The following is a 25,200-nucleotide window of genomic DNA, read 5'->3' as shown; positions in this document are numbered from 1 at the left end:
AGCCCGCGAGCCACAACTACTGAGCCCGTGAGCCACAACTACTGAGCCTACGAGCCACAACTACTGAAGCCCGCACACCTAGAGCCCGTGCTCCGCGACAAGAGAAGCCACTGCCATTAGAAGCCGGCGCACCGCAATGAAGAGTGGCACCTGCTTGCCACAACTAGAGGAAGCCCACGCACAGCAATGAAGACCCAGTGCAGCCAAAAATAAATAAATTAAATACATAAAAACAAACAAAAATTTGAAATTATAGCTTTATTGAGATATAATTCACGTGCCAGACCTGTTTTTCTAAATCTGTTTAAAGTGTATAAGTCAACAAGTTTTAGTATATTCTCAGATTTGAATCACCACAAATCATGTAATTTTATAATGTTTCTACCCCCAAAAAGAAACTTGTACCCATTATCAGTCACTCCCCATTTCTGGCCTATGATCCCGCCCCCTCCCCACACAGGCAACCACTAATCTGTAATTTATCTCTATAGATTTGCCTATTCTGGACATTCACGTAAATAGAATCATACAGCATGGGGTACAGGTACTCATTTAATTGACAGCCACACTTGCAATTAATCCCTCAAACATGGCAAATGCAAACGTTTTAAATTACTTACACAATGAAGCGATCAAGGCATCAGAATCTGTGATGTTTCCTACCAAAGACAAGTAGACAAAAGGGCCTTCCTAGAGAGACGAAAACGAAAACATGCTCTAATTTAGCATCACAACCACAGGATGGCGCCACAGCGTGGCCAGCGTCCCCTGCCCTGCCCCACACCACACAGTCCCGGTGTGCGCGCGTGGGTTCCTGGAGCCTGGCTCCCTGACCTTGGAAATGGATATGTCCAAAGGGAATGTTTATATAATAAATGTCAGTTTTCAATGATTGGCATTATAAAATCAGAGGTGTGCTCTGATGGGGAAAAAATAAGTTGAAGATTTTGCACAAGAAAAGAGCTTAAATGGTACATTAAATAAGCTAAACTCTGGATTAATCCAGGGATTTTACACCGTTGAGAAGTACCTCACAGTACTTCATTTTGTCTCACCTCAAAAAAATCCAACATCTCTCTTAACAGAAGTGGCATTCAAATATCTATATCAGAGCTGAACTAGTTCTTTTTCCTACACAAGGGCAAATTTAGGAAAATTAGAAATGTTTACAGGCTATATGTAAAATTTAAGGTAATGAAATAGCTGCAATTATACTTTGAACAACTTTTGTTCCTGGTCAGTACAACCCTTCTCATTTCTTTTTACCAAAACGATCACTTATGTGACATCAAAATTGTGTCTCTTCCTAATCCCTAAGGTCACTTCTAGTACAACTTCCCAGAGGCAACCACACTTAACCACTTCTGTCTGTAGTTCTGGCAACTATTTTCGTAACACGTAATATACTTATATTACTATTTCTTTAGACATTATCAACTGACAGCCCATCCTGAAAAATTACAGTATAATTTACACTGTTTCCCCTCCTCTTCCCTTCTTCCAATTTTTGATAGTAGGGGAGGACAAACTTCCTTCTACCCTCTTAGGTTCTGTAGCTGGCCTAAGAATTAACCGACATAAACAGATTAAAAAGAAAAGCATACATATCTTATTTAATATTTTTACATATACATGGGAGTCTCTGAAGAGAAAATGAAGACCTGAATAAGCTGTTAGGCCCCAAAACTTATATGCCTTTTTACACAAAGAACAATAAACTGCAGGGATGTCACAAGACCAAGGGGCTTGAGCTGAGGACAGTAAATCGTGTGAAAGTGACTAGGAGATACATGGGAAGAAAGTAATGGAAGACAAGGGTTATTTTAGTAGGTTTATTTGTACAGGACCACTTCAGCATTGACGCCCAATACCCAGTGATAAGAATGTTCTTTTCTTCCTGGTAAAGGGAGGGCACCTTTCTCATGGGAAGTTCAAAGACCTGATTTTAGGTAGAAAGAGGGAGGTCAGAGAGCCCTTCCTGCATCTACAGTTTCTCAATTGCCTTCAGTTCAAAATAATCAATATGCCAAAGTGGTATATTTTGGAGTAGCATGTTCTGAATCCCTTTAATAGCTATATGAATTCTCTTTTTTTTAAAAAAAATTTATTTATTTATTTATTTATTTTGGCTGTGCCGGGTCTTAGTTGCGGCATGCAGGATCTTTAATTGTGGCATGAGGGATCTAGTTCCCTGACCAGGGACTGAACCCGGGCCCCCTGCATTGGGAGCTTGGAGTCTTACCCATTGGACCACCAGGGAAGTCCCTATATGAATTCTCTTTAATTCTTCTATTAGTTATCCAAATGTGTAACTTACATAGTAAACTTTGGGGAATTCCCTGGCGGTCCAGTGGTTAGGACTTCTTGCTTTCACTGCCGAGGATGTGGGTTCAGTCCCTGGTCAGGGAACTAAGATCCTGCAAGGTGCTTGGTGCAGCCAAAACAAAAAAAAAAGAGTAAAACTTAAAGCCTCAGCTTACCCAGTCATCAATGTTGTGCAGTATCTGGACTTCTTACGATATCAGACAAGCATGAGAACACCCACCATCCTCTCTCCCTCTCCTCCCCACTTCCAAATCTCAACCTCTGTCCACTTTGCTTGTATGTTGTTGAAATTCACTGCATTTCCATTCAATCAACAGCATTTACAATATGGTGATTATGTAAATAGTGTTCAATGCAGTGGGCCACAACTTCTTCCTGTACAAATCCAGTATTTTTGTCACTTAAGAAGAATGTGGCAAATGGAATATTTTTTCTTACACTCATACATTCCTCAAAATCAGGCTACATTTTATTTTATTTTTTTTCATGCTACATTTTAGTTTGCTTCATATTTGGGCCATGACTTTGTTAAAAGATATTTTTGTTTATGCTACAGTTTGTAATTGCCTTTCTTTTTCTCTAATTGAGAGAAGAAACCTGACTTTCTCCCCATCTCATTAATACATCTTCCAGCTTCTTATCCATTCCAATCTTTGCTGAACAGAGGCTTTGAAGCTGGTTTATTTTCTCTTTTCTTGACATTCTGTAAGTTACTTAATTGGTAAGCGTGGTTTATTTCAGATCATATGTAAAAATTATATTCCTTAAAGGAGATTTTAAAAAATTACATGTGAAAAAAAAAATTACATGTGAGATAAACAATGTTTTTAAACAAGAAGTACTCCCCATCTACTCTGCAACTCCTTATTTTCACCAATTGATCTTTTTATTTTTAGCAGAGCCATAGGAAATCCACACCACTTCCCTGGCATGACCTGGGAACTTTCTAGATAAAACACATCCACTGATTGGCCAGTAGGGGCCACAAGACTGAGCTGAATTTGATCCTCTCTAGGCCTCAGTACATCTATCTGTGAGATGAAGGACTTCCCAAAATTAGATTGTTGATCTCATCCTAAAACTAGATGTGACTTCCACTAGCAACCTCTTCAACTGGAGCCATCAGCAAACATGGACACAGACATCCAGTCTAGAATCTTTCCTCAGAAGCAATTCCCTGGGTAAGAGCAAGATGGAAACCTGGAATCTATAACATGCAGGACCCAGGAGTGTATACCAAATTTGTTCCCTTTTATATCTACCTGTTGGAGTTCTACTCCTTTTTCAAATCCCAGCTCAAACCCTCCTTTTACCAAGAAACCTTCCCAAACTTCTTGGTAAAAATTAATTTCTCACTCTCCCTTGTTACTAAATTTGTGTTTCTGTAATCAACTGTCTGCTGGTGGTGGATCTCCAGTCCCCATTAGATCATACATCTTGGAGGCCTGGGATGTTGCCTTCTCTGTCTTAGAATCCTCAAGAACCCAGGGTGATATTTTGTGTTCAGTGTCTGCTAACTTTGATTTAATGACAAGTCCACGTAATGAATTACTTAGAAAGAAAGGTGCCCTGTGGGGCTTTTAGAAGGCACTATATATTTCTTACTATATTACTACTCTAAGTGTAAAGGCAGCATAGCATATAAAGTATAATGAACATATCCACCCTCCAAATGCTGATCAGATGTTACCTCTTCCAGGAAACAAGCCTTCACTAATTCCCCTGATAGGAGGTAGATGTCTTTCCTGAACAGAATCCTGCTTAATTTATCTCCTCCTCAAAACCATCAGTTCTTTAGGGTAAGTCTTTGCCTTTGTCTCTGTATTCCAGATGCCTGATAGATGGGACATGCTAATAAATGATTACTAAAAGAATAAGAAATAAAAGGAAGGGTGGAGGGAATGAGTTAAAAGAAAAAACAAAACACAAACCCAATTTAATTAGAAAATGGGCAAAAGAAATGAAGAGACATTTCACCAAAGAGAATATACAGGTAGCAAATAAACATATGAAAAGATGTTCAACATTGTAAGCCATCAGGGAAATGCCAATTAAAACCACAATGAGAGGACTTCCCTGGTGACACAGTGCTTAAGAACCCGCCTGCCAATGCAGGGGACACGGGTTCAAGCCCTGGTCCAGGAAGATCCCACATGCCGCGGAGCAACTAAGCCTGTGTGCCACAAGTACTGAGCCTGCGCTCTAGAGCCCACGAGCCACATCTACAGAGCCCGCATGCCACAGCTACTGAAGCCCACACGCCTAGAGCCCGTGCTCCGCGACAAGAGAAGCAACCACAATGAAGAGTAGCCCCCGCTCGCCTCAACTAGAGAAAGCCCGCGCACAGCAACAAAGACCCAAAACAGCCATAAATAAATAAATAAATAAATAAATAAATAAATAAACCACAATGAGATATTACTATCTGTCGGAATGTCTAAAATAAAAAATAGTGGCAGTACCAAATGCTGATGAGGATGTGGAGAAAATGGATCACTCATACATTTCTGGTGGGATGAAAATGGAACAGCCTCCCTGGAAAACCTGAGTTTGGCAGGTTCTTAAAACTAACATGCAATTACCATATGATCTAGCAATTGCACTCGGGCATTTATCCCAGAAAAATAAAAACTTATGTTCACACAAAAACATGTACACAAATGTTGATAGCAGCTTTTTTGGTAATAGCTAAAAACCAAATGTACTTCAAAAGGTATATGGTTAAATAGACCATGGTACATTTATACCTTGGACTACTCCCCAGCAATAGGAAAGAACCAGCTACTGACACACTCAATACCTTGGATGGATCTCCAGGGAATCATGCTGATTGAAAAAGTCAACCCCAAAAGGTTACATACTCTATAATTCCATTTATATAACACTTTTTGAAATGATAAATTTTAGAAACGGAGGACATATTAGTAGTTTCCAGGGTTAAGGGGTGGAGGGAGGGGAAGTGCAGGTAGTTACAAAAGAAAAATACTAGGGATCGTCATGGTGTTGGAACTGTTCGGTATCTGACTGTTGTGGTTGAATACACAAGCCTACCTGGTCAGTACAATGGTGTAGAACTTAACACACATGCACACACACACACACACATAAGTGCAAGCAAAACTAAGGAAATCTGATTAAGGTCAGTGGATTGTCAATGTCAGTGTCCTGGTTGTGATATTATACTATAATTTTGAAAAACATTCCCATTGGAGGAAACTGGACAAAGTGCACAAGGGATCTCTGTTATTTTTTAACAACTGTATGTCAATCTCTAAACTGACCATAAGGTCAATTACTTCTAAAAAAATTTATTAAAAAGACCCAGACAGGTAGAAAGAGAGACATGGAAGAAAGAGTAACATTACTAATTAATAACATTAAACAAAATCGTCAGGACCTTTTTCTTTAGAGTAAGCTGGGCCCTGGCCTCAGAGAGCTTGTCATCTAGTTGTGTTACACTGACATTCTGCTCAATAACGATTGGAGGAAGATGAGGGAGCAGTGGCTGGGACAGTAAGGGAAGACTTCCAGGAGGCAGCGGGCCTCTAAGCCTGTGTACAAGCTGCTCTTCCACCTAGAGTACGCGTGCCTGGCTTCCCCCCCCAAAAAAAGTATGTAAATATTATGGATTTTTAAAATCATGGTAAAATATACATAACATAAAATTTACCATTTTACCCATTTTAAGTTTTCAATTCAGTGGTATTAAGTATATTCACACTGTTGTGCAGCCATCACCACCATCCACCTCCAGAACTTTTTCATCTTCCCAAACTGAAACTCTGTTCCCATTAAACAATAACTTCCCACCCCGTCTTCCCCCCAGCCGCCGGTGGCCACCATTCTATCTCTGCCTCTAGGACTCTGATTACTCTAGGTACCTCATTTGTCTTTTGTGTCTGACATTTCACTTAGGATAATATCTACCCTCGAGGTACATCCATGTTGTAGTATGTGTTACAATTTCATGTCTTTTTCAGACTGAATAATATTCTATTGTATGTATACACCACACTTTGTTTATCTATTCATCTGCTGATGAACAACTAGGTAGGTTGTTTCTACCTTTCGGTTACCATGAATAAGCTGCTATGAATACTGGTGTGCAAGTATCTGTTTGAGTCCCTAGTTTCAATTCCTTTGGCTATTTAGGTAGAAGTGGAATTGTTGGATCATATGGTAATTCTATGTTTTACTTTTTTTTTTTTTATTTGACCTTTTTAAAAAATTTTTTTGATTTTTTAATGTATTTTATTTATTTTTTGGCCACGCGGCATTTGGGATCTTAGTTCCCCGACCAGGGATCGAACCCGTGCCCCCTGCATCGGAAGTGTGAAGTCTTAACCACTGGACTGCCAGGGAAGTTCCTGTTTTACTTTTTGAGGAACCCTCATGCTATCTTACACAGTGGCTGCACCATTTAGCATTCCCAACAGCAGTACACCAAAGTTCCAAATTTCTCCACATCCTTGCCAACACTCGTTATTTTCCTTTGCTGTTGCTGTTTTTTATAATAGACATCCTAATGGGTGTAAAGTGGTATCTCATTGTGGTTTTGATTTGCATTTCCCTAATGACTACTGATCTTACGGCTTATTGGCCATTTGTATTATCTTCTTTGGAGAAATGTCTGTTCAAATCTTTTGCCCATTTTTTAACTGTTTATTTGTCGTTAAGAATATAAATGTTTTTCAGTGGAGAGATCACCACTTGGTACTTGAACTTGATGGACTAGACTGCCCCATGGGCATGAGTAACCAATTATTCTGCTGAAGTCAAAGCACTTGGCAGAGCAGAGTAGGGGCCACTATCAAAGGGCAAGATCTGCCAGTCCATCATGGGGAGCAAGCGGTCTGCAGCGAATCTTGAGTGCCTTTACTCTCTTGTCACCTGATAAACTCCTCTGCAGTCTTTATTTATTTTTAATTTATTAATTTATTAATTTATTTTTGGCTGCACTGGGTCTTTGTTGCTGTGCACGGGCTTTTCTCTAGTTGTGGCGAGCGGGGGCTACTCTGTTGTGGTGCATGGGCTTCTCATTGTGGTGGCTTCTCTTGTTGCGGAGCACAGGCTCTAGGCGCCTGGGCTTCAGTAGTTGTGGCATGTGGGCTCAGTAGTTGTGGCTCGCGGGATCTAGAGCGCAGGCTCAGTAGTTGTGGCGCATGGGCTTAGTTGCTCTGTGGCATGTAGAATCTTCCCAGACCAGGGCTTGAACCCGTGTCACCTGTATTGGCAGGTGGATTCTTAACCACTGCGCCACCAGGGAAGCCCACCTCTGCAGTCTTTAAAACCCCAGTGACTTCTCTCCACTGTGCTACCTCTTGACCTGGACACAATTCTACCACTCACTTACCAGACTGCACGATAATGGTTTGTTTTTCTGTCTGTTTCTCCTTCTAGCAAAGCTCAATTGCAGGACCAGGTGTTGATTAATGCAATTTACCTGTAATACATGGATGGTGAGCTTTAACAGACAATCCTAGGCTGAATCTGCAAACTTTGTACAGCTATCCTTGAATCATGTAGAATTGGCCGGGTCTCCTAATTTCTCTGTCTGCAGTTTTTTCTTAGCTATAACAGAGATGAAATGGATCCAGACACATGGTTTTCAAAGGTCTTTGGGTAAAACATTTGCTATGTGGAGAAAATGCTCTTGTGTGAAAGGAGAAATAGGATGGCCGCAGACTTGGGGCAGGTCCGGTGGGTCAATGTAGACCTGGATGGTGCGATCGTTCTTCACAGGAACCCTGCCCTTGTGCTTTATGTAAAAAGGGCGCCGAACAGATGCACACACACTTGGCTTTCCTTCATAACATAGGCCATGTACCGTTAGCATTAGCAACTACTTGATTCTTCCCCCAAAACAACTCTAAGGGCTTCTAACCCTTCCCTACAACATCAGGTCCTGGTATGTCGCACCACAGGAAGGACATTTAATTTAAAACCAGGAAAAGAACAAAGTGAAAAGGGGTAAGGTGTCAATATCAGGGTTCCAGGGAACTGATGTTCCATCTCTGGAAGGTTCTGTGATTCCAGGCTTGGTCTGATCTTGTCCTGTAAGGAACTCACCATGAGAAACGTAAATTGACAAACACAGGCCCACCACTATCTGCTGCTGAATCTCCACCAGTAGTAGACTCAGTGCAAAACTGAGCAAATCAGGGGCATAAGGCAGTGGTCCAACTTCAGAATGAGACCAGCTCTTATGAGCCTAAAGATTCTTTGGGGACTTCTGAACCAGATCTGTTCTAACCAAACAGGCCTGAGATCGAAGTCACTGGAAACATTAGTTGTTATTTGCCAAGGGCCAAAATTATCTGTAGAATTCTAGAGAATGGAAACAGACTTAGTTCCTCCCATGAATTCACATTTTATATCAAATGAGCCATAAAGCACTTTTTCTTCCCCCTTAAAATTATTTCTAGGCTCTGGAACACGAAGTTTATATTAACTTGCAGAATAAACCTGGAAGGTTATCAGCTCCAAAAGTCTTTAATCATAGTGTATGGTTAAGAACTAGCCATCCGGAACTAAAATTCATGTTTGAGCTCAACCACTACCTGGAGATTTTAAGGGTCAGATGAAAGGAGCTTGGTAAGCAGCAAAGGCCGTCGGTAGGGTGTTGCTGTAACTGGGAAGTAGGGCTTGAACCGGTGTACGGGTGAGAGTCCTGTGCTGCACGCTGGAGAGCTGGGTGAGCTTGAGCAAAAACAAGGACAGCAGATTTTATTTCTTACAGTCCCTGCTACCTTGACCTCGCTGAGCTTCAATTCCCTAATCAACATAAAGGAACAGAGTATAGCTCTCAACAGATGTTTGATGTATGAATGAAAGAGTCATGAGCAGAGTTAGACTAGATCTCCATCTTCACCTTTTCAGAGTGTCTCTTACTGACTGGAAGCCCTGAATGCAGCACCTGGTCCACTGACCTCACTGGTGAGGTCGATGAGAGTAGACTCCCTGAATGACTGGCTGGGCGTGAGGATGTCTTCAAGAATTCCTGTGCTATTATTGTAGTAATTCCTACCATCGTCTGAGAGGCAGACACCTGTCCCCTAAGAAGCACAACGTGAATTTTCCGAGATAGGCTTACTCAGGACGTAGGAGCAAAATGATAGGAGGTCTGGATTCCCTTTAAAGTACTTCAGCAATAACAAAAGAAAAAGGGGGAGGGAGGGAGAAAAAGAAAAAGCAAGTGCAGCAAAATTTGAAAACGCCAAACCTATTCATTATACTATTCTCTCTACATTTGTGAATGTTTGAAATTTTTCACAGTAAAACTTAATTTTTTTTTTTTTAATATTTATTTATTTATTTATTTATTTGTGGCTGTGTTGGGTCTTCGTTTCTGTGCGAGGGCTTTCTCCAGTTGCGGCGAGTGGGGGCCACTCTTCATCGTGGTGCGCGGGCCTCTCACTATCGCGGCCTCTCTTGTTGCGGAGCACAGGTTCCAGACACGCAGGCTCAGCTGCTCCAAGGCATGTGGGATCTTCCCAGACCAGGGCTCGAACCCGTGTCCCCTGCATTGGCAGGCGGATTCTTAACCACTGCACCACCAGGGAAGCCCAGTAAAACTTAATTTTAAAAAGATATATAGGGCTTCCCTGGTGGCGCAGTGGTTGAGAATCTGCCTGCCAATGCAGGGGACACGGGTTCGAGCCCTGGTCTGGGAAGATCCCACATGCCGCGGAGCAACTGGGCCCGTGAGCCACAATTACTGAGTCTGCGCGTCTGGAGCCTGTGCCCCGCAACAAGAGAGGCCACGATAGTGAGAGGCCCGCGCACTGCGATGAAGAGTGGCCCCCGCTTGCCACAACTAGAGAAAGCCCTCGCACAGAAACGAAGACCCAACACAGCCATAAATAAATAAAAATAAATAAAAATTAAAAAAAAAAAAAAAAAAAGATATATAGCACCTTGTCAAAAAAGAACTGTTGCCCCTCGCGTTTCTGGACTCCTGACTCAGGACCCCGTGGTCCCAGAGGCCCTCGGCCTTCGTGCTTCTAACACACCAGTGGGGCCCCCGGACCACGGTCAGGAGCACCTGGGACTCCACTGCCTGAACCTCAGCCCTCCCAGGATCCCCTCCAGACCCCAAGCCGCCTGGGTGTTGGGTCTGGATCAGCCGGGGCTGGCACAGCTGAGGTGAAACCAGGTGAGGGGTGCGGCACACTGCACGCAGAGCGAGCACGGCACGGAAGCCGTTTGTTATCCTTCTCCTCTTCGGATGCACTTTAATATCAAACAAACCGGTGTTTCAACAGTCACTGCTATGAGTCTCCAGGTTACTCCAGCCTCAATAAACCACAGGGCAAAACTGCTCACCTTCTGCCAGCCCCACAGTGTCCTACACACACACACAGACACACGGACACGGACACACGGACACTTGCACAGAAGGGATAAAAAGTAAGGAGAGCCAGTGGTCATGACCAAAAAAAGAAAGGGAAAAGAGCTCTCATTATTCACACTCCGTTTTCAAATTACCTACGCCCTTCTGGTGAACGACCAGCCATCAAAATGCCAGCCCTGGTGTCCTGGCTCTGGGTGACATGCTGAGAGAATTCTCTCTTGTTGTCCAGTTAAGTCTGCAGAGAAGCTGCGCAGAGTGGGCTTTTGCTCACGCTGATAAGGGCTCTTTTCCTGTCACAGCTCACCTGTCCTACCCAATGTCGGGGCTCCCAACACCCACGGCATGCTAACTTTCCATCAGATTTTTCTTTACTCTTCTGACGTCCCTTCTGGTGGTGTACATTTACTATTTTAACTAGTAAAAATTATTAAAGGGATACATGCTGAAAGTTTAAAAAAAATTACAAAAAGCTATAAAGTGAAAGGTAAAAGTCTCTCTCCTGACCCCCAATCTCATCCTCCTGAGATACCACTGTTGAGCTCCACAGTAGCCTTCAAGAAATTTTTCATGTATATGTTATTATGTAGCTACAAATACTTAAAATACTTTCTCCTTGCCATTAGTTTTTCTACTGTTAAGCTAGAGGGTGATGAGGAAAATTCCACAATGTTTATTGACTTAAAAATTTTTTAAGTTCTGTGTATCAGGAATTTTGGTTTAAAAAACATAGGAAAGTTCATACTAGATGCTCTAAAATGTGACCGAACTATACCTATCTAATTGAGTTGCCAACAAAATCAGCTTAAAAGCTAAAATGTATCATGGCAAATAAATTAAGTAACAGAGGTCAGTCTCATTTTTCACTTAAGGTATTCCAGACATGTAATTCTAACAACGGATTTTATAGACTTTAAGACAGCTACAAATCAAAGCTCAGATTAAAAAAAAAAAGTGCTTGAAAAAAAAGAAAGTGCTTGAGCTAGGCAAGCTTCTACTATCTATAATTCAATGACCATTTTGTAGAGAATGCTGTTTACTCATTTCACCCTTAAAGAAAAATTTAGCAGCAAAAAGGCTTTATAGAAATAAAAGGGAACATACATTTTCTGTTTTGTAATTTGTGTTTGTACTTGTAAAGGCTGAATTTATACTTAAATATATTTGCAAGTTTTCTTTTTAAAGTGCGTTTGGATGAAGAACCAGAAAAACAGTGCAACGTGCATTAAGACTGGGAGAAAAAAGTGGAATAAGAATAGAATCAGTACATAAATCCTGTCAAAATTTATTAGCATTTTCTGATCTGACTCACAAAATCTCAGCCTAATCAGACTTGATTTTTCCATGTCATGGCAACAGCATACATCATTGTTTCTGGAAGGATCAGCTGCTTCAGCCTCCTACAGTACCTCAATGACAAGGCTTTAGTGACTTCATAAACATATGCCGCCCAGCTGTCATCCACTTAATGAGATGACGACTTCCATTTGACGGAACCTGTCCTAGCAGATGGGCTGTCGCCTGACGTTAACAATGGACCGTGCTGGCCCTTTTGTGTACTTCAGGAGTCATACAGCCACACAAGTCCTATTGTTCCCACAACATAGCAGCTTAGCGTTTGATTTAGGACTTAAAGAATATTTCTCCCCTTTTAAGAATATACCCTTCTCTGCTGAGGCAGTTGTTACGATTAGAGATTTGAAACCTTCCAAGGCTCATCTTAATTGGACGTGTGTGTTACCACATTATTACATAGGGATGGCATGAAAATTAAAAGTTAATCCAACTAAAGGATATGGCGAGGAGGGGTCACAAAAGGGACAGAGGAAGAATTAACATTTACTGAACTCTGCTAAACGCCAGGCACTGTGCCGGTGCCCTACATCCTTGCTATTCAAATGTGGTCCACAAACCACAGCATGAGTACCTCCTGGGAGCTTGTGACAAATGCAGAATCCCAGACCCTATCCCAGACCTATGGAGTCAGAATCTACATTATAAAAAGATCCCCAGGTGATTACTATGCACAGTCAAGTTTGAGAAGCACGGCCCTAAATTACAAAGCTTTATTTGATCCTATAACAACAATTTGAAGAAAATATTATTTCTATACTTTATAGACATGGCCCCCAAATTCATGTTGAAATCCTTCCCCCGAAAGATGATGGTATTAGGAGGTGCTTAAGCCTTGAGGGTGGAACCATCATGAATGGGATCAATGCCTTATAAAAGGGGCTCCTGAGAGACCCCTAGTCCCATCCACCCAGGTGCCAGCTATGAACCAGGAAGCAGGTTCTCACCTGACCATGCTGGTGTCCTGATCTCTGACTTCCAGCCTCCAGAACTGTGAGAAATAAATTTCTGTTGTTTATAAGCCACCCAGTCTGTGGTATTTTGTTATAGCAGCCTGAAAGGATTAACACAGTAAGGAAACCAAGACAGAAAAAGTCCTTTCTTCCTTTTTTTTTAAACATACATTTTGCTTTTCATTTCTCTTTGCTGCCAAAAGGGTTTAATGCAAAATACGAGTCTTAGCAAACAATGAAATAAATAGTTGTACATTTTTACTATGCAATAAAGGGGGAAACCACTGTAGTGAGAATCTTGACTTTTCTGTACATGCTCTGCAAAGACTCCTCAGCCTGTACTTCTCACACACGTTTAATGCACATATATTCCATAATGCACATATATTCCTTCCTTCCCCTCCGCGTGACAGAAAGGGTTTTCAGCAGGGAAAGGGGTGCTGCCCAAGGTTTCACAGGTGGAAAATGGCTGGGCCAGCTGCACCAGCACATCGTTGGACCCCAAAGCCCATACTCTTCCCACCTGCCCATTCTGCCCAGGGCTTCTTGAATAACAGTCAGACCTCCTCTGTAACAGCCCTGCGTAACCAGCACCGCCCTTGAAAGGCAGCCTGTGGCGTGTGTGAGGGTGAGCGACAGGGCAGAGAAGCGCCAGGAAACCATGTCGTGAGAAACAGTGGAGCTGTTTTATAGACCCGGGATGCAACTTCCCTTTGGGTTACACAAGAGGGCACAAGTAGGACCCTAGAAGTAGAAGTCATAAGGAGGCTAATTTTAGCTCAACATAAGGAAACATTTTCTTGTAACTAGAGCTATTCTATCTTGGAAAGACGGCACTGACAAAGTTTTCAAGCAAAGGGTGGATGACCCAACATCTGTCTGGACTCTTTAGTAAAATTCCTATACAAGGGGGAGGACCCAACATCTGTCTGGACTCTTTAGTAAAATTCCTATACAAGGGGGAGGACCCAACATCTGTCTGGACTCTTTAGTAAAATTCCTATACAAGGGGGAGGACCCAACATCTGTCTGGACTCTTTAGTAAAATTCCTATACAAGGGGGAGGCCGGCCTATTTGGCTCCTAAAGGCCCTTGCTCGACTATGGCGGCTTTCTCACTTGCCACACACAGTACTGGGCATTCCCTTATTTTATTTTATTTTCTGAATATCTTTTGGCCACGGGACACGTGGGATCTTAGTTCCCTGATCGGGGATTGAACCCGCATCCCCTGCATTGGAAGTGCAGAGTCTTAACCACTGGACCGCCAGGGAAGTCCCTGGGTGCTCCTTTAGATGTGTGGGTCACGATGCACGCTGTGCCCAGCATGGCTCCACCCCCAGTTCCCATGGGCTGGACCGTGTTCTACACTGTGACGGCCACTCCTTTGGCTGTAGGTGATTGGATCAGAGGATCAGGAGGGACAAGGAGGAAGGCAGTGCACAGGCTGGGCCTGGCCGACAAAGCAGCCTACCCAAAATGCCACCCTCAAACACAGATGAGCTGGGCTCGTGAAATGCTTACTCTCTGGAACACAAACTCAGAAACAGGGAATGAATCCAATCAGATTCTGAAAATTAATATGTAGGAGAGGTCAGGAGAGGCCAAGAACAAATCAACATTATGAATGAACTCAAGTTACCAGGAGACATGGTGTATTAGTTTGGTTGGGCTGCCACAAAAAAGTACCACAAACTGGGTGGCTTAAAACCACAAATACTTATTATCTCACAGTTCCAGAGGCTGGATGTCCAGGATGAAGGTGTCAGCAGGGTTGGTTTCTTCTGAGGGCTGCAAGGGAGACTCTGTTCCATGCCCCTCCTTCTACACCTTCTAGGGGCTTGATGGCAAACTTTGGCGTTCCTTGGCTTGTAGAAGCATCACTCTGATCTGTGCCTTCATGTGAGAACATAGTGTTCTCCCCGTGTATATGTCCCTACATCCAAATTCCCCCCTTTTATAAAGACACCAGTCGTTATTAGGTGAGGAACCATGCTAATGACCTCATTTTTTTTCTAATGACTTCATTTTAAGTTAATTACACCTGTAAAGACCAGATCTCTAAATAGGGCCACATTCTGAGGTCATGGGGGTTAGGACCCCAACATGGGTTTTTTTGGTAGGGACACAATTCAACCCATATTCAACCCACATGGATATGGGTAGAGGCTGGACTTCCCAGCCTCAAGAACATGAGAAATAAATGTCTGTTGTTTAAGCCACCCAGTCGGTGATATTTTTGTTATATCGACCCTAGCAGACTAAGACACTAAATGCTGGTGAGAATGTGGAGCAACTGGAATGCTCAAGTATTGCTGGTGGGAATGGAAAATGGTAGAGCCACTTTGGAAAATAGTTTGGCAGTTTCTACTCTAGTTAAAGAATCCCACTCGTAGGCATTTATTTACACAGGAGAAATAATATATATGCCCACACAAAGACTTAGAAGTAGATACCCACAGCTGCCTTATTTATAACAGCCAAAAACTAGAAACAACCCAAATGTTAACTGGTAAATGGATAAATAAATTGGGATATAGCCATATACTGGGATACTAGTCAGCAGATCATGCTAAATGAAAGACTACATACTGTATGATTTCATTTATATGAAATTCTAGAAATGGCAAAACTTTAGTGACAATAAATCAGATTAGTGTTTCCTGGGGCCAGAGGTCAGGGCTGGGATCATCTACAAAGGGGCATAAGAAGACTTTCAAAAAGTGATGAAAATGTTCTATACTACTACTGTGATGGTGGTTGGTTGCATAACTCTATACAATAACCAAAATTCATCAGACCGTATACAAAATGGGTGAATTTTATTGTATATAAATTATAACTCAATAAAGCTGGAGGGGGAAAAAGAGAATTTAGAAAAGTGGCTGGTTACTATATAGATATAGATATAACCCGGTAATTTTCACTTATCACAACAATAGTCTGTTAGAATACAAAGGAGAAAACTCTCATAGTAGCAATAAAAATATAAAATATTTAGAAGTAAACTTTAAGAGACTGTAACAGAAGATTTAAACAAATTGAGATCCACTCAATTCTTAGAAGAGACTCAGTATTGCACAGATATCATTTAATCTCAAATTAATCTATACATTTAAGAAAATCCCAAATCAAAATACCAAATTTTAGAACTTGGCAAAATGAATCTAAAGTTCATCTGGAAGGATATATAGTAACGTGTTTGAAAAAGGGTGATAAGTTGGCTTCGTTGGCTATTCAAAAGCACTACAGGGGCTTCCCTGGTGGTGCAGTGGTTAAGAATCCGCCTGCCAATGCAGGGGACACGGGTTTGAGCCCTGGTCCGAGAAGATCCCACCTGCCGCAGAGCAACTAAGCCCGTGCACCATAACTACTGAGCCCGTGCGCCACAGCTACTGAGCCTGAGCTCTAGAGCCCGCGAGCCACAACTACGGAAGCCCTCACGCCTAGAGCCCGTGCTCCACAATAAGAGAAGCCACCGCAATGAGAAGCTCACGCGCTGCAACAAAGAGTAGCCCCAGCTCGCCACAACTAGAGAAAGCCCGCACGCAGCAACGAAGACCCAAGGCAGCCAAAAATAAAAATAAATAAAATAATCTTAAAAATAAAAAGCACTATAATGCTAAAATAGTAAGAAACAGAACTGAAACCAAAAGATTCATAAAATAAAACTAAATTTAAGAAAATCCCAAACATATCTACACATATAAAAGATTTTAGCATATGATAAAAATGGAATTTCAAGTAAATGGAGAAAGAATGGATTATTCAATAAATGAAGTTGAGACACCTTCTTGCTCCCCCCCAGAAAAGTGTATAATAAAATGTAAAATTACACATTTATAATTTAAATGTAAAATTATTTGCACTAACATATGACTATCTCTTTCAGATCAATAAGGAAAAGATGAACAGCCTCATAGGAAAACAGGCTATAGGGAATTCCCTGGCAGTCCAGTGGTTAGGACTCCATGCTTTCACTGCCGAAGGGCCAGGGTTCGATCCCTGGTCAGGGAACTAAGATCCCACAAGCTGCACAGCGTGGCAAAAGAAAAAGAAAAACAGGGTATAGGAGGTGGACCCAGGACTCAGCCCCAGATTCCTGTCCCAAAGCCTGGTACAGAACAGCAGAGCTGCCCTCCCTCAAGAAAACATGAGGCTCAGGCACTGAGGGTATCAGCTGTGATGAGGATGGAGCAAAGACTAGATACTCCTTTTTTCTGGGAATCATGTAAGTCTCCTGCATTCTCATGAGACTCTGCAAAAGAGAGAAGACCCCTAATAACTGAGGTTGAATTTATTTCCCACTCCCAGGCAGGACAGGAGCTTGCCAATTCAATTTATTTTTTTTCTCCAGCTGTATTAAGGTATAATTGACAAATAAAATTGTAAGATATTTAAAGTGTATAATGTGAATGTTTGATATAATTGTAACAGGATTCCCACAATCGAGTTAGTTAACACACCCATCACTTCACATATTTACCTTTTAAAATTTTTGATAAAAGAAAGATGAGCTATTTCTTATATGACACATTTTGTGGTGAAAAACTTATATCTCCTTAGACATACTTTTTGACTTGAATCTCAGGTTTGAAAATTGTCCTACAGAAGAAAAGACATCTGTTCAAGAATGTTTATTGTAGTTTCTTGTTTGTTTTTAGGAGCAAAAAACAAAAACAAACAAAAAAACCCTGGGTTTCCTTGGTGGTGGAGTGGTTAAGAATCCGCCTGCCAATGCAGGGGACACAGGTTCGAGCCCTGGTCCGGGAAGATCCCACATGCCATGGAGCAACTAAGCCCGTGCACCACAACTACTGAGCCTGCACTCTAGAGCCCGCAAGCCACAACTACTGAGCCTCCGTGCCTGGAGCCCATGCTCCGCAACAAGAGAAGCCACCGCAATGAGAAGCCCGGAACTAGAGAAAGCCCGTGCACAGCAATGAAGACCCAATGCAGCCAAAAATAAATAAATTTAAAAAAAAATTTATTAAAAAAAAAACAAACCCAAAACTGAAGGCTGCATGGTTGGTTCAATTATGGTATATCCATTCTATGGAAAAAGGATATTTTGACCCGGGTCCCCCAGAAAGTATCATGCTATGTTCTACTACTTTTATGGGGATTGCTATCCCAAGGAGGCAGAGGAGGGGAAATGGGAAATGGGACAAAGGAGAAGGATGAATCAGATATGAGGGTGCATTACTGGGATTAGTAACTCAGTAAGGCTGCTTAGTAACAAGCTAACTGATGTCTCAACCTTACATTTTTCTAGAGATTTTATGAACTACTGCTTCTTTGGGGAGTTCATCTTGGGGGAGGACGGAAGAAGAATTTATCCTGTAGTTCCCAAATACCACCATCAAAGGTTCAGCCTGTGGGTAGGTGTGTGGGAGCTGAGTGGGTCCCCAGGATCTCACACTCGAGTGGCATCCAAGGGGCCTGGGGCAGGAGGTGGGAGCAGGTGCTGCCTGGCTGGGCCCCAACGAAGCTGGAGTTGGTCGCTGTCACGGTGGCAGGACTAGAGCATACTGTAATGGGTCCAATGAAGCCAAGAAGATCTGAGAGGATGCAAAAGAGGTATCTGATACAATATTGATACCTCGTACTGGATGAGTGTGAGAAAGTAGCTGATGGGAATATAAATGGGTACCATCTTTCTGAAATCTTTAAAAACTGGCTTCCCTTAGGGCCAGTAATTCTACTTCCAGGATTCATCCTGTGTAAATACCTAAGACAAGTGCATGAGAATGTACAGAGAGCATTCTATATAATTGCCAGCAACTGGGAAGAGCCTGTAAGTCCAACAATTAGGGATCGGTTAAATAGATTACACATAAAGTATAATGGAATCCTATGCAGTTATTTAAAATTATGAGGTAGTTCAATAGACTGATATGTATGGTCACTGAACATAGTTAAATGAAAAAAGTAACAAAGAATGAATAATATGATCCCATTTTTGTAAAGAGAATTCTAAAAAAATATTTATCTGGATATATGTTTTCATATAAATTCTGGAAGATTATTTATTTATCTATCTATTTGTCTAGGCTGTGCTGGGTCTTACTTGCTGCACACGGGATCTTTGTCGTGGCATGTGGGAGCTTTTTTTTTTTATTTTTCAGTCGTGGCATGCGAACTCTTAGTTGCGGCATGCACGCGGGATCTAGTTCCCCCAACCAGGGATCAAACCCGGGTCCCCTGCATTGGGAGCACGAAGTCTTACCCACTGGACCACCAGGAAAGTCCCTGGAAGACTATTAAGAATACTAATAAAAATTATCTCTAGGTAATTTTATCTTTTTCTTCCTTTTAGATATATAAATGTTATGTTTTGCAATGATTGTGGGAATATACGATTTAAATAAATTTTGTTTTAAAAGACTGTCTGACATAGAAAAAGAACTGACATTTTAGATATGTGAGCAATTTGAGGCTTAAAATGTAAATGACTGATACTGCTATAAATTGAAAGGATAGAATCATTCTTCCGTTCATTCAATATTAACAAATATTCCATAATAGCTCCTACAAACCAGGCAAACATGCCAGGTACTAGAGACAGAGGAAGACAAAATAGCTACAAATTGTGCTTAGTGTTATAAAGGAAAAAAGATATTTCCCTAGAGTATCTTTTCCATTTCAAAGTAAATAAATTTTAGTTGAATTAAAATTTTTTGAAGTATTTACATACTTCCTCCTTATACAAAAGATTTTAGGTCAATTACAACAAAAACATTCATTAAATGGTAAAATATACATAATTTACCCTGAATTTGGATCAATAAGAATGTCTATATGCATATCCATCTTTTGTTGTTATTATAGAGCTTAATGTGATTCTGAGCTTCCAAGCAGCCAAAGTGAAAAGGAGAAACATTTATATTGTTCTTGCTGTCAGAGAGAAACAGACAGACCAATTTTCTTTAGGAGAAATTAAGCTTCTCCTAGCACTTATCTGTGAAAGAAATTTCTCATATGGGTTTCACATTGAGAGTGATATTAGTAACTATTATTCTCCAAATGAAACAATAGGAGAAAAACTCTGCTATTCCATAAGCTCTGAGAGGACAAGGGCCATCCATTTTGTTTGCTTCTAGCACAGCAAGACACAAGTACCCCAGCAGGCACTCAAATTTTGTGGAAATGAGGAACAACAGAAAAACATGTCATTTCTGAGATGTGGCTAAATAGACAGCTATCCCTATTGCTAAGGAACATCCTTCTTCATGATGTTAGAAAACAGACTGAATTTTGGTCTGCAGAAGTACAAGGGCTGTCTACCCACACCCTAAATAATGGACAGTGGGTCATTATGGGTGCTATTCCCTAGGCTTTTAATTAGGCACCATTTCTAAGTTTATATTAAGGTTCTCCAGAGAAACAGAACCACTGGGAGATTATATCTATATCTAAATCTATATGTATATATAGGTCTATCTATCTACCTAGATCTATCTATCTATCTAAAGAGATTAATCATAAGGGACTGGCTTATGCAATTATGAAGGCTGACAAGTCCCACCATCTGCAGGGTGAGTCGTCAGCAAGCTAGAGACCCAAGAAAGCTAATGTAGTTCTAAGTCCAGAGGCCTGAGAACAGGGAGAACCAATGGTGGCGATCTAGTCTGAAGTCCAGCAGGCTTGAGACCCAGGAAAAGTCATTGTTTCAGTTCAAGTCCGAGGGCAGTACAAAGCCAATGTCCCAGTTTAAAGGTAGTCAGGCAGAAGGATTTCTTGCTGACTTGAGGAAAGGCCAGTTTTTTTGCTCTAGTCAGGCCTTCAATGGATGGGATGAAGCCCACCCATGTTAGGGAGGGCACTCTGCTTTACTCTACCAATTTAAATACTGACCTCATCGAAAAACACCCTCACAGAGACACCCAGAATAACGTTTGTCAAAATATCTGGGTACCGAGGAACTTCAAGATGGCAGAGGAGTAAGACGTGGAGATCACCTTCCTCCCCACAGATACATCAGAAATACATCTACATGTGGAACAACTCCTACAGAACACTTACTGAACGCTGGCAGAAGACGTCAGACTTCCCAAAAGGCAAGAAACTCCCCACGTACCTGGGTAGGGCAAAATAAAAAAGAAAAAACAGAGACAAAAGAATAGGGACGGGACCTGCACCAGTGGGAGGGAGCCGTGAAGGAGGAAAGGTTTCCACGCACTAGGAAGCCCCTTCGCGGGCGGAGACTGTGGGTGGCAGAGGGGGGAAGCTTCGGAGCCACGGAGGAGAGCACAGCCACAGGGGTGCGGAGGGCAAAGCGGAGAGATTCCCGCACAGAGGCTCGGTGCCGAGCAGCACTCACCAGCCCGAGAGGCTTGTCTGCTCACCCGCCGGGGCGGGCAGGGGCTGGGAGCTGAGGCTCGGGCCTCGGAGGTCAGATTCCAGGGAGAGGACTGGGGTTGGCGGCGTGAACACAGCCTGAAGGGGTTAGTGCGCCATGGCTAGCTGAGAGGGAGTCCGGGAAAAGGTCTGGATCTGCCTAAGAGGCAAGAGACTTTTTCTTGCCTCTTTGTTTCCTGGTGCGCGAGGAGAGGGGATTAAGAGCGCCGCTTAAAGGAGCTCCAGAGACGGGCGCGAGCCGCGGCTATCAGCGCGGACCCCAGAGACGGGCATGAAATGCTAAGGCTGCTGCTGCCACCACCAAAAAGCCTGTGTGCGAGCACAGGTCACTCTCCACACCTCCCCTCCCGGGAGCCTGTGCAGCCCGCCACTGCCAGGCTCCCGTGATCCAGGGACAATTTCCCCGGGAGAACACACGGCACCTCAGCCTGGTGCAATGTCACTCTGGTCTCTACCGCCGCAGGCTCGCACCGCATCCGTACCCCTCACTCCCCCCGGCCTGAGTGAGCCAGAGCCCCCAAATCAGCGGCTCCTTTAACCCTGTCCTGTCTGAGGGAAGAACAGACGCCCTCAGGTGACCTGCACGCAGAGATGGGGGGCAGACACCAAAAACAACGGGAACTACGAACCTGCAGCCTGCAAAAAGGAGACCCCAATCACAGTAAGTTAAGCAATATGAGGAGACAGAGAAACACACAGCAGATGAAGGAGCAAGGTAAAAACCCACCAGACCTAACAAATGAAGAGGAAATACGCAGTCTACCTGAAAAAGAATTCAGAATAATGATAGTACAGATGATCCAAAATCTTGGAAACAGAATGGAGAAAATACAAGAAACGTTTAACAAGGACCTAGAAGAACTAAAGAGTAAACAAACAGTGATGAACAACACAATAAATGAAATTAAAAATTCTCTAGAAGGAATCAATAGCAGAATAACTGAGGCAGAAGAACGGATAAGTGACCTGGAAGATAAAATAGTGGAAATAACTACTGCAGAGCAGAATAAAGAAAAAAGAATGAAAAGAATTGAGGACAGTCTTAGAGACCTCTGGGACAACATTAAACACACCAACATTCGAATTATATGGGTCCCAGAAGAAGAGAAAAAGAAAGGGACTGAGAAAATATTTGAAGAGATTATAGTTGAAAACTTCCCTAATATGGGAAATGGAATAGTTAATCAAGTCCGGGAAGCATAGAGAGTCCCATACAGCATAAATCCAAGGAGAAACACGCCAAGATATATATTAATCAAACTATCAAAAATTAAATACAAAGAAAACATATTAAAAGCAGCAAGGGAAAAACAACAAATAACACACAAGGAAATCCCCATAAGGTTAACAGCTGATCTTTCAGCAGAAACTCTGTAAGCCAGAAGGGAGTGGCAGGACATAATTACAGTGATGAAGGGGAAAAACCTACAACCAAGATTACTCTACCCAGCAAGGATCTCATTCAGATTTGATGGAGAAATTAAAACCTTTACAGACAAGCAAAAGCTAAGAGAATTCAGCATCACCAAACCAGCTTTACAACAAATGCTAAAGGAACTTCTCTAGGCAGGAAACACAAGAGAAGGAAAAGACCTACAATAACAAACCCAAAACATTTAAGAAAATGGTAATAGGAACATACATATCGATAATTACCTTAAATGTAAATGGATTAAATGTTCCCACCAAAAGACATAGACTGGCTGAACAAATACAAAAACAAGACCCGTATATATGCTGTCTACAAGAGAACAACTTCAGACCTAGGGACACATACAGACTGAAAGGGAGGGGATGGAAAAAGATATTCCACAAAAATGGAAATCAAAAGAAAGCTGGAGTAGCAATACTCGTATCAGATAAAATAGACTTTAAAACAAAGACTATTACAAGAGACAAAGAAGGACACTACATAATGATCAAGGGATGAATCCAAGAAGAAGATATAACAATTGTAAATATTTATGCACCCACCATAGGAGCACCTCAATACATAAGGCAAATACTAACAGCCATAAAAGGGGAAATCGACAGCAACACAATCATAGTAGGGGACTTTAACACCCCACTTTCACCAATGGACAGATCATCCAAAATGAAAATAAATAAGGAAACACAAGCTTTAAATGATACATTAAACAAGATGGACTTAATTGATATTTATAGGACATTCCACCCAAAAACAACAGAATACACATTTTTCTCAAGTGCTCATGGAACATTCTCCAGGATAGATCATATCTTGGGTCCCAAATCAAGCCTTGGTAAATTTAAGAAAATTGAAATCGTATCAAGTATCTTTTCCGACCACAACGCTATGAGACTAGATATCAATTACAGGAAAAGATCTGTAAAAAATACAAACACATGGAGGCTACACAATACACTACTTAATAACGAAGTGATCACTGAAGAAATCAAAGGGGAAATCAAAAAATACCTAGAAACAAATGACAATGGAGATACGACGACCCAAAACCTATGGGACGCAGCAAAAGCAGTGCTAAGAGGGAAGTTTATAGCAATACAAGCCTACCTCAAGAAACAGGAAACATCTCGAATAAACAACCTAACCTTGCACCTAAAGCAATTAGAGAAAGAAGAGCAAAAAACCCCCAAAGCTAGCAGAAGGAAAGAAATCATAAAGATCAGATCAGAAATAAATGAAAAAGAAATGAAGGAAACAATAGCAAAGATCAATAAAACTAAAAGCTGGTTCTTTCAGAAGATAAACAAAATTGATAAACCATTAGCCAGACTCATCAAGAAAAAAAGGAAGAAGACTCAAATCAACAGAATTAGAAATGAAAAAGGAGAAGTAACAACTGACACTGCAGAAATACAAAGGATCATGAGCGATTACTACAAGCAACTCTATGCCAATAAAATGGACAACCAGGAATGGACAAATTCTTAGAAATGCACAACCTTCCAAGACTGAACCAGGAAGAAACAGAAAATATCAACAGACCAATCACAAGCACTGAAATTGAAACTGTGATTAAAAATCTTCCAACAACAACAAAATCTTCCAACAAACAAAACCCAGGACCAGATGGCTTCACAGGCGAATTCTATCAGACATTTAGAGAAGAGCTAACACCTATCATTCTCAAACTCTTCCAAAATATAGCAGAGGGAGGAACACTCCCAAACTCATTCTACGAGGCCACAATCACTCTGATACCAAAACCAGACAAAGATGTCACAAAGAAAGAAAACTACAGGCCAATATCACTGATGAAAATAGATGCAAAAATCCTCAACAAAATACTAGCAAACAGAATCCAACAGCACATTAAAAGGATCATACACCACGATCAAGTGGGGTTTATCCCAGGAATGCAAGGATTCTTCAATATACGCAAATCAGTCAATGTGATACACCATATTAACAAATTGAATGAGAAAAACCATATGATCATCTCAATAGATGCAGAGAAAGCTTTCGACAAAATTCAATACACATTTATGATAAAAACCCTCCAGAAAGTAGGCACAGAGGGAACTTACTGCAACATAATAAAGGCCATATATGACAAACCCACAGCCAACATCGTCCTCAACGGTGAAAAACTGAAACCATTTCCACTAAGATCAGGAACAAGACAAGGTTGCCCACTCTCACCACTATTATTCAACATAGTTTTGGAAGTTTTAGCCACAGCAATCAGAGAAGAAAGAGAAATAAAAGGAATCCAAATTGGAAAAGAAGAAATAAAGCTGTCACTGTTTGCAGATGACATGATACTATATATAAAGAATCCTAAAGATGCTACCAGAAAACTACTAGAGCTAATCAATGAATTTGGTAAAGTAGCAGGATACAAAATTAATGCACAGAAATCTCTTGCATTCC

At 41.7% G+C, this 25,200-nt stretch overlaps 1 protein-coding gene across 6 annotated transcripts in view; it reads right to left on the bottom strand.

Moving 5' to 3' along the window:
* EBPL (EBP like) overlaps positions 1–25,200 on the bottom strand; it is a 98,274-nt gene that overhangs the window by 58,584 nt on the left and 14,490 nt on the right. For 5 of the 6 annotated variants that reach the window (XR_014236953.1, XR_014236954.1, XM_082365707.1 and 2 more), the window contains exons 2-3: positions 7,679–7,768; positions 621–690 (exon numbers count right to left, since the gene is read on the bottom strand). Coding sequence is in view for 4 of the 6 variants with exons in the window: in XM_082365707.1 (XP_082221833.1) it covers positions 621–690; positions 7,679–7,768 (160 nt within the window). In the remaining 2 variants the exon portion in view is untranslated. The remainder of the gene's footprint in view (positions 1–620; positions 691–7,678; positions 7,769–25,200) is intronic. The other variant, XM_082365708.1, reaches the window with a different exon arrangement.

This window comes from Balaenoptera borealis, assembly GCF_965194805.1.
Source record: "Balaenoptera borealis genome assembly, chromosome: 18".
In the NCBI taxonomy this organism is placed as follows: Eukaryota; Metazoa; Chordata; class Mammalia; order Artiodactyla; family Balaenopteridae; genus Balaenoptera; species Balaenoptera borealis.
Note: the sequence above shows the minus strand (reverse complement) of the source record. Positions and strands in the feature narration are given on the sequence as shown.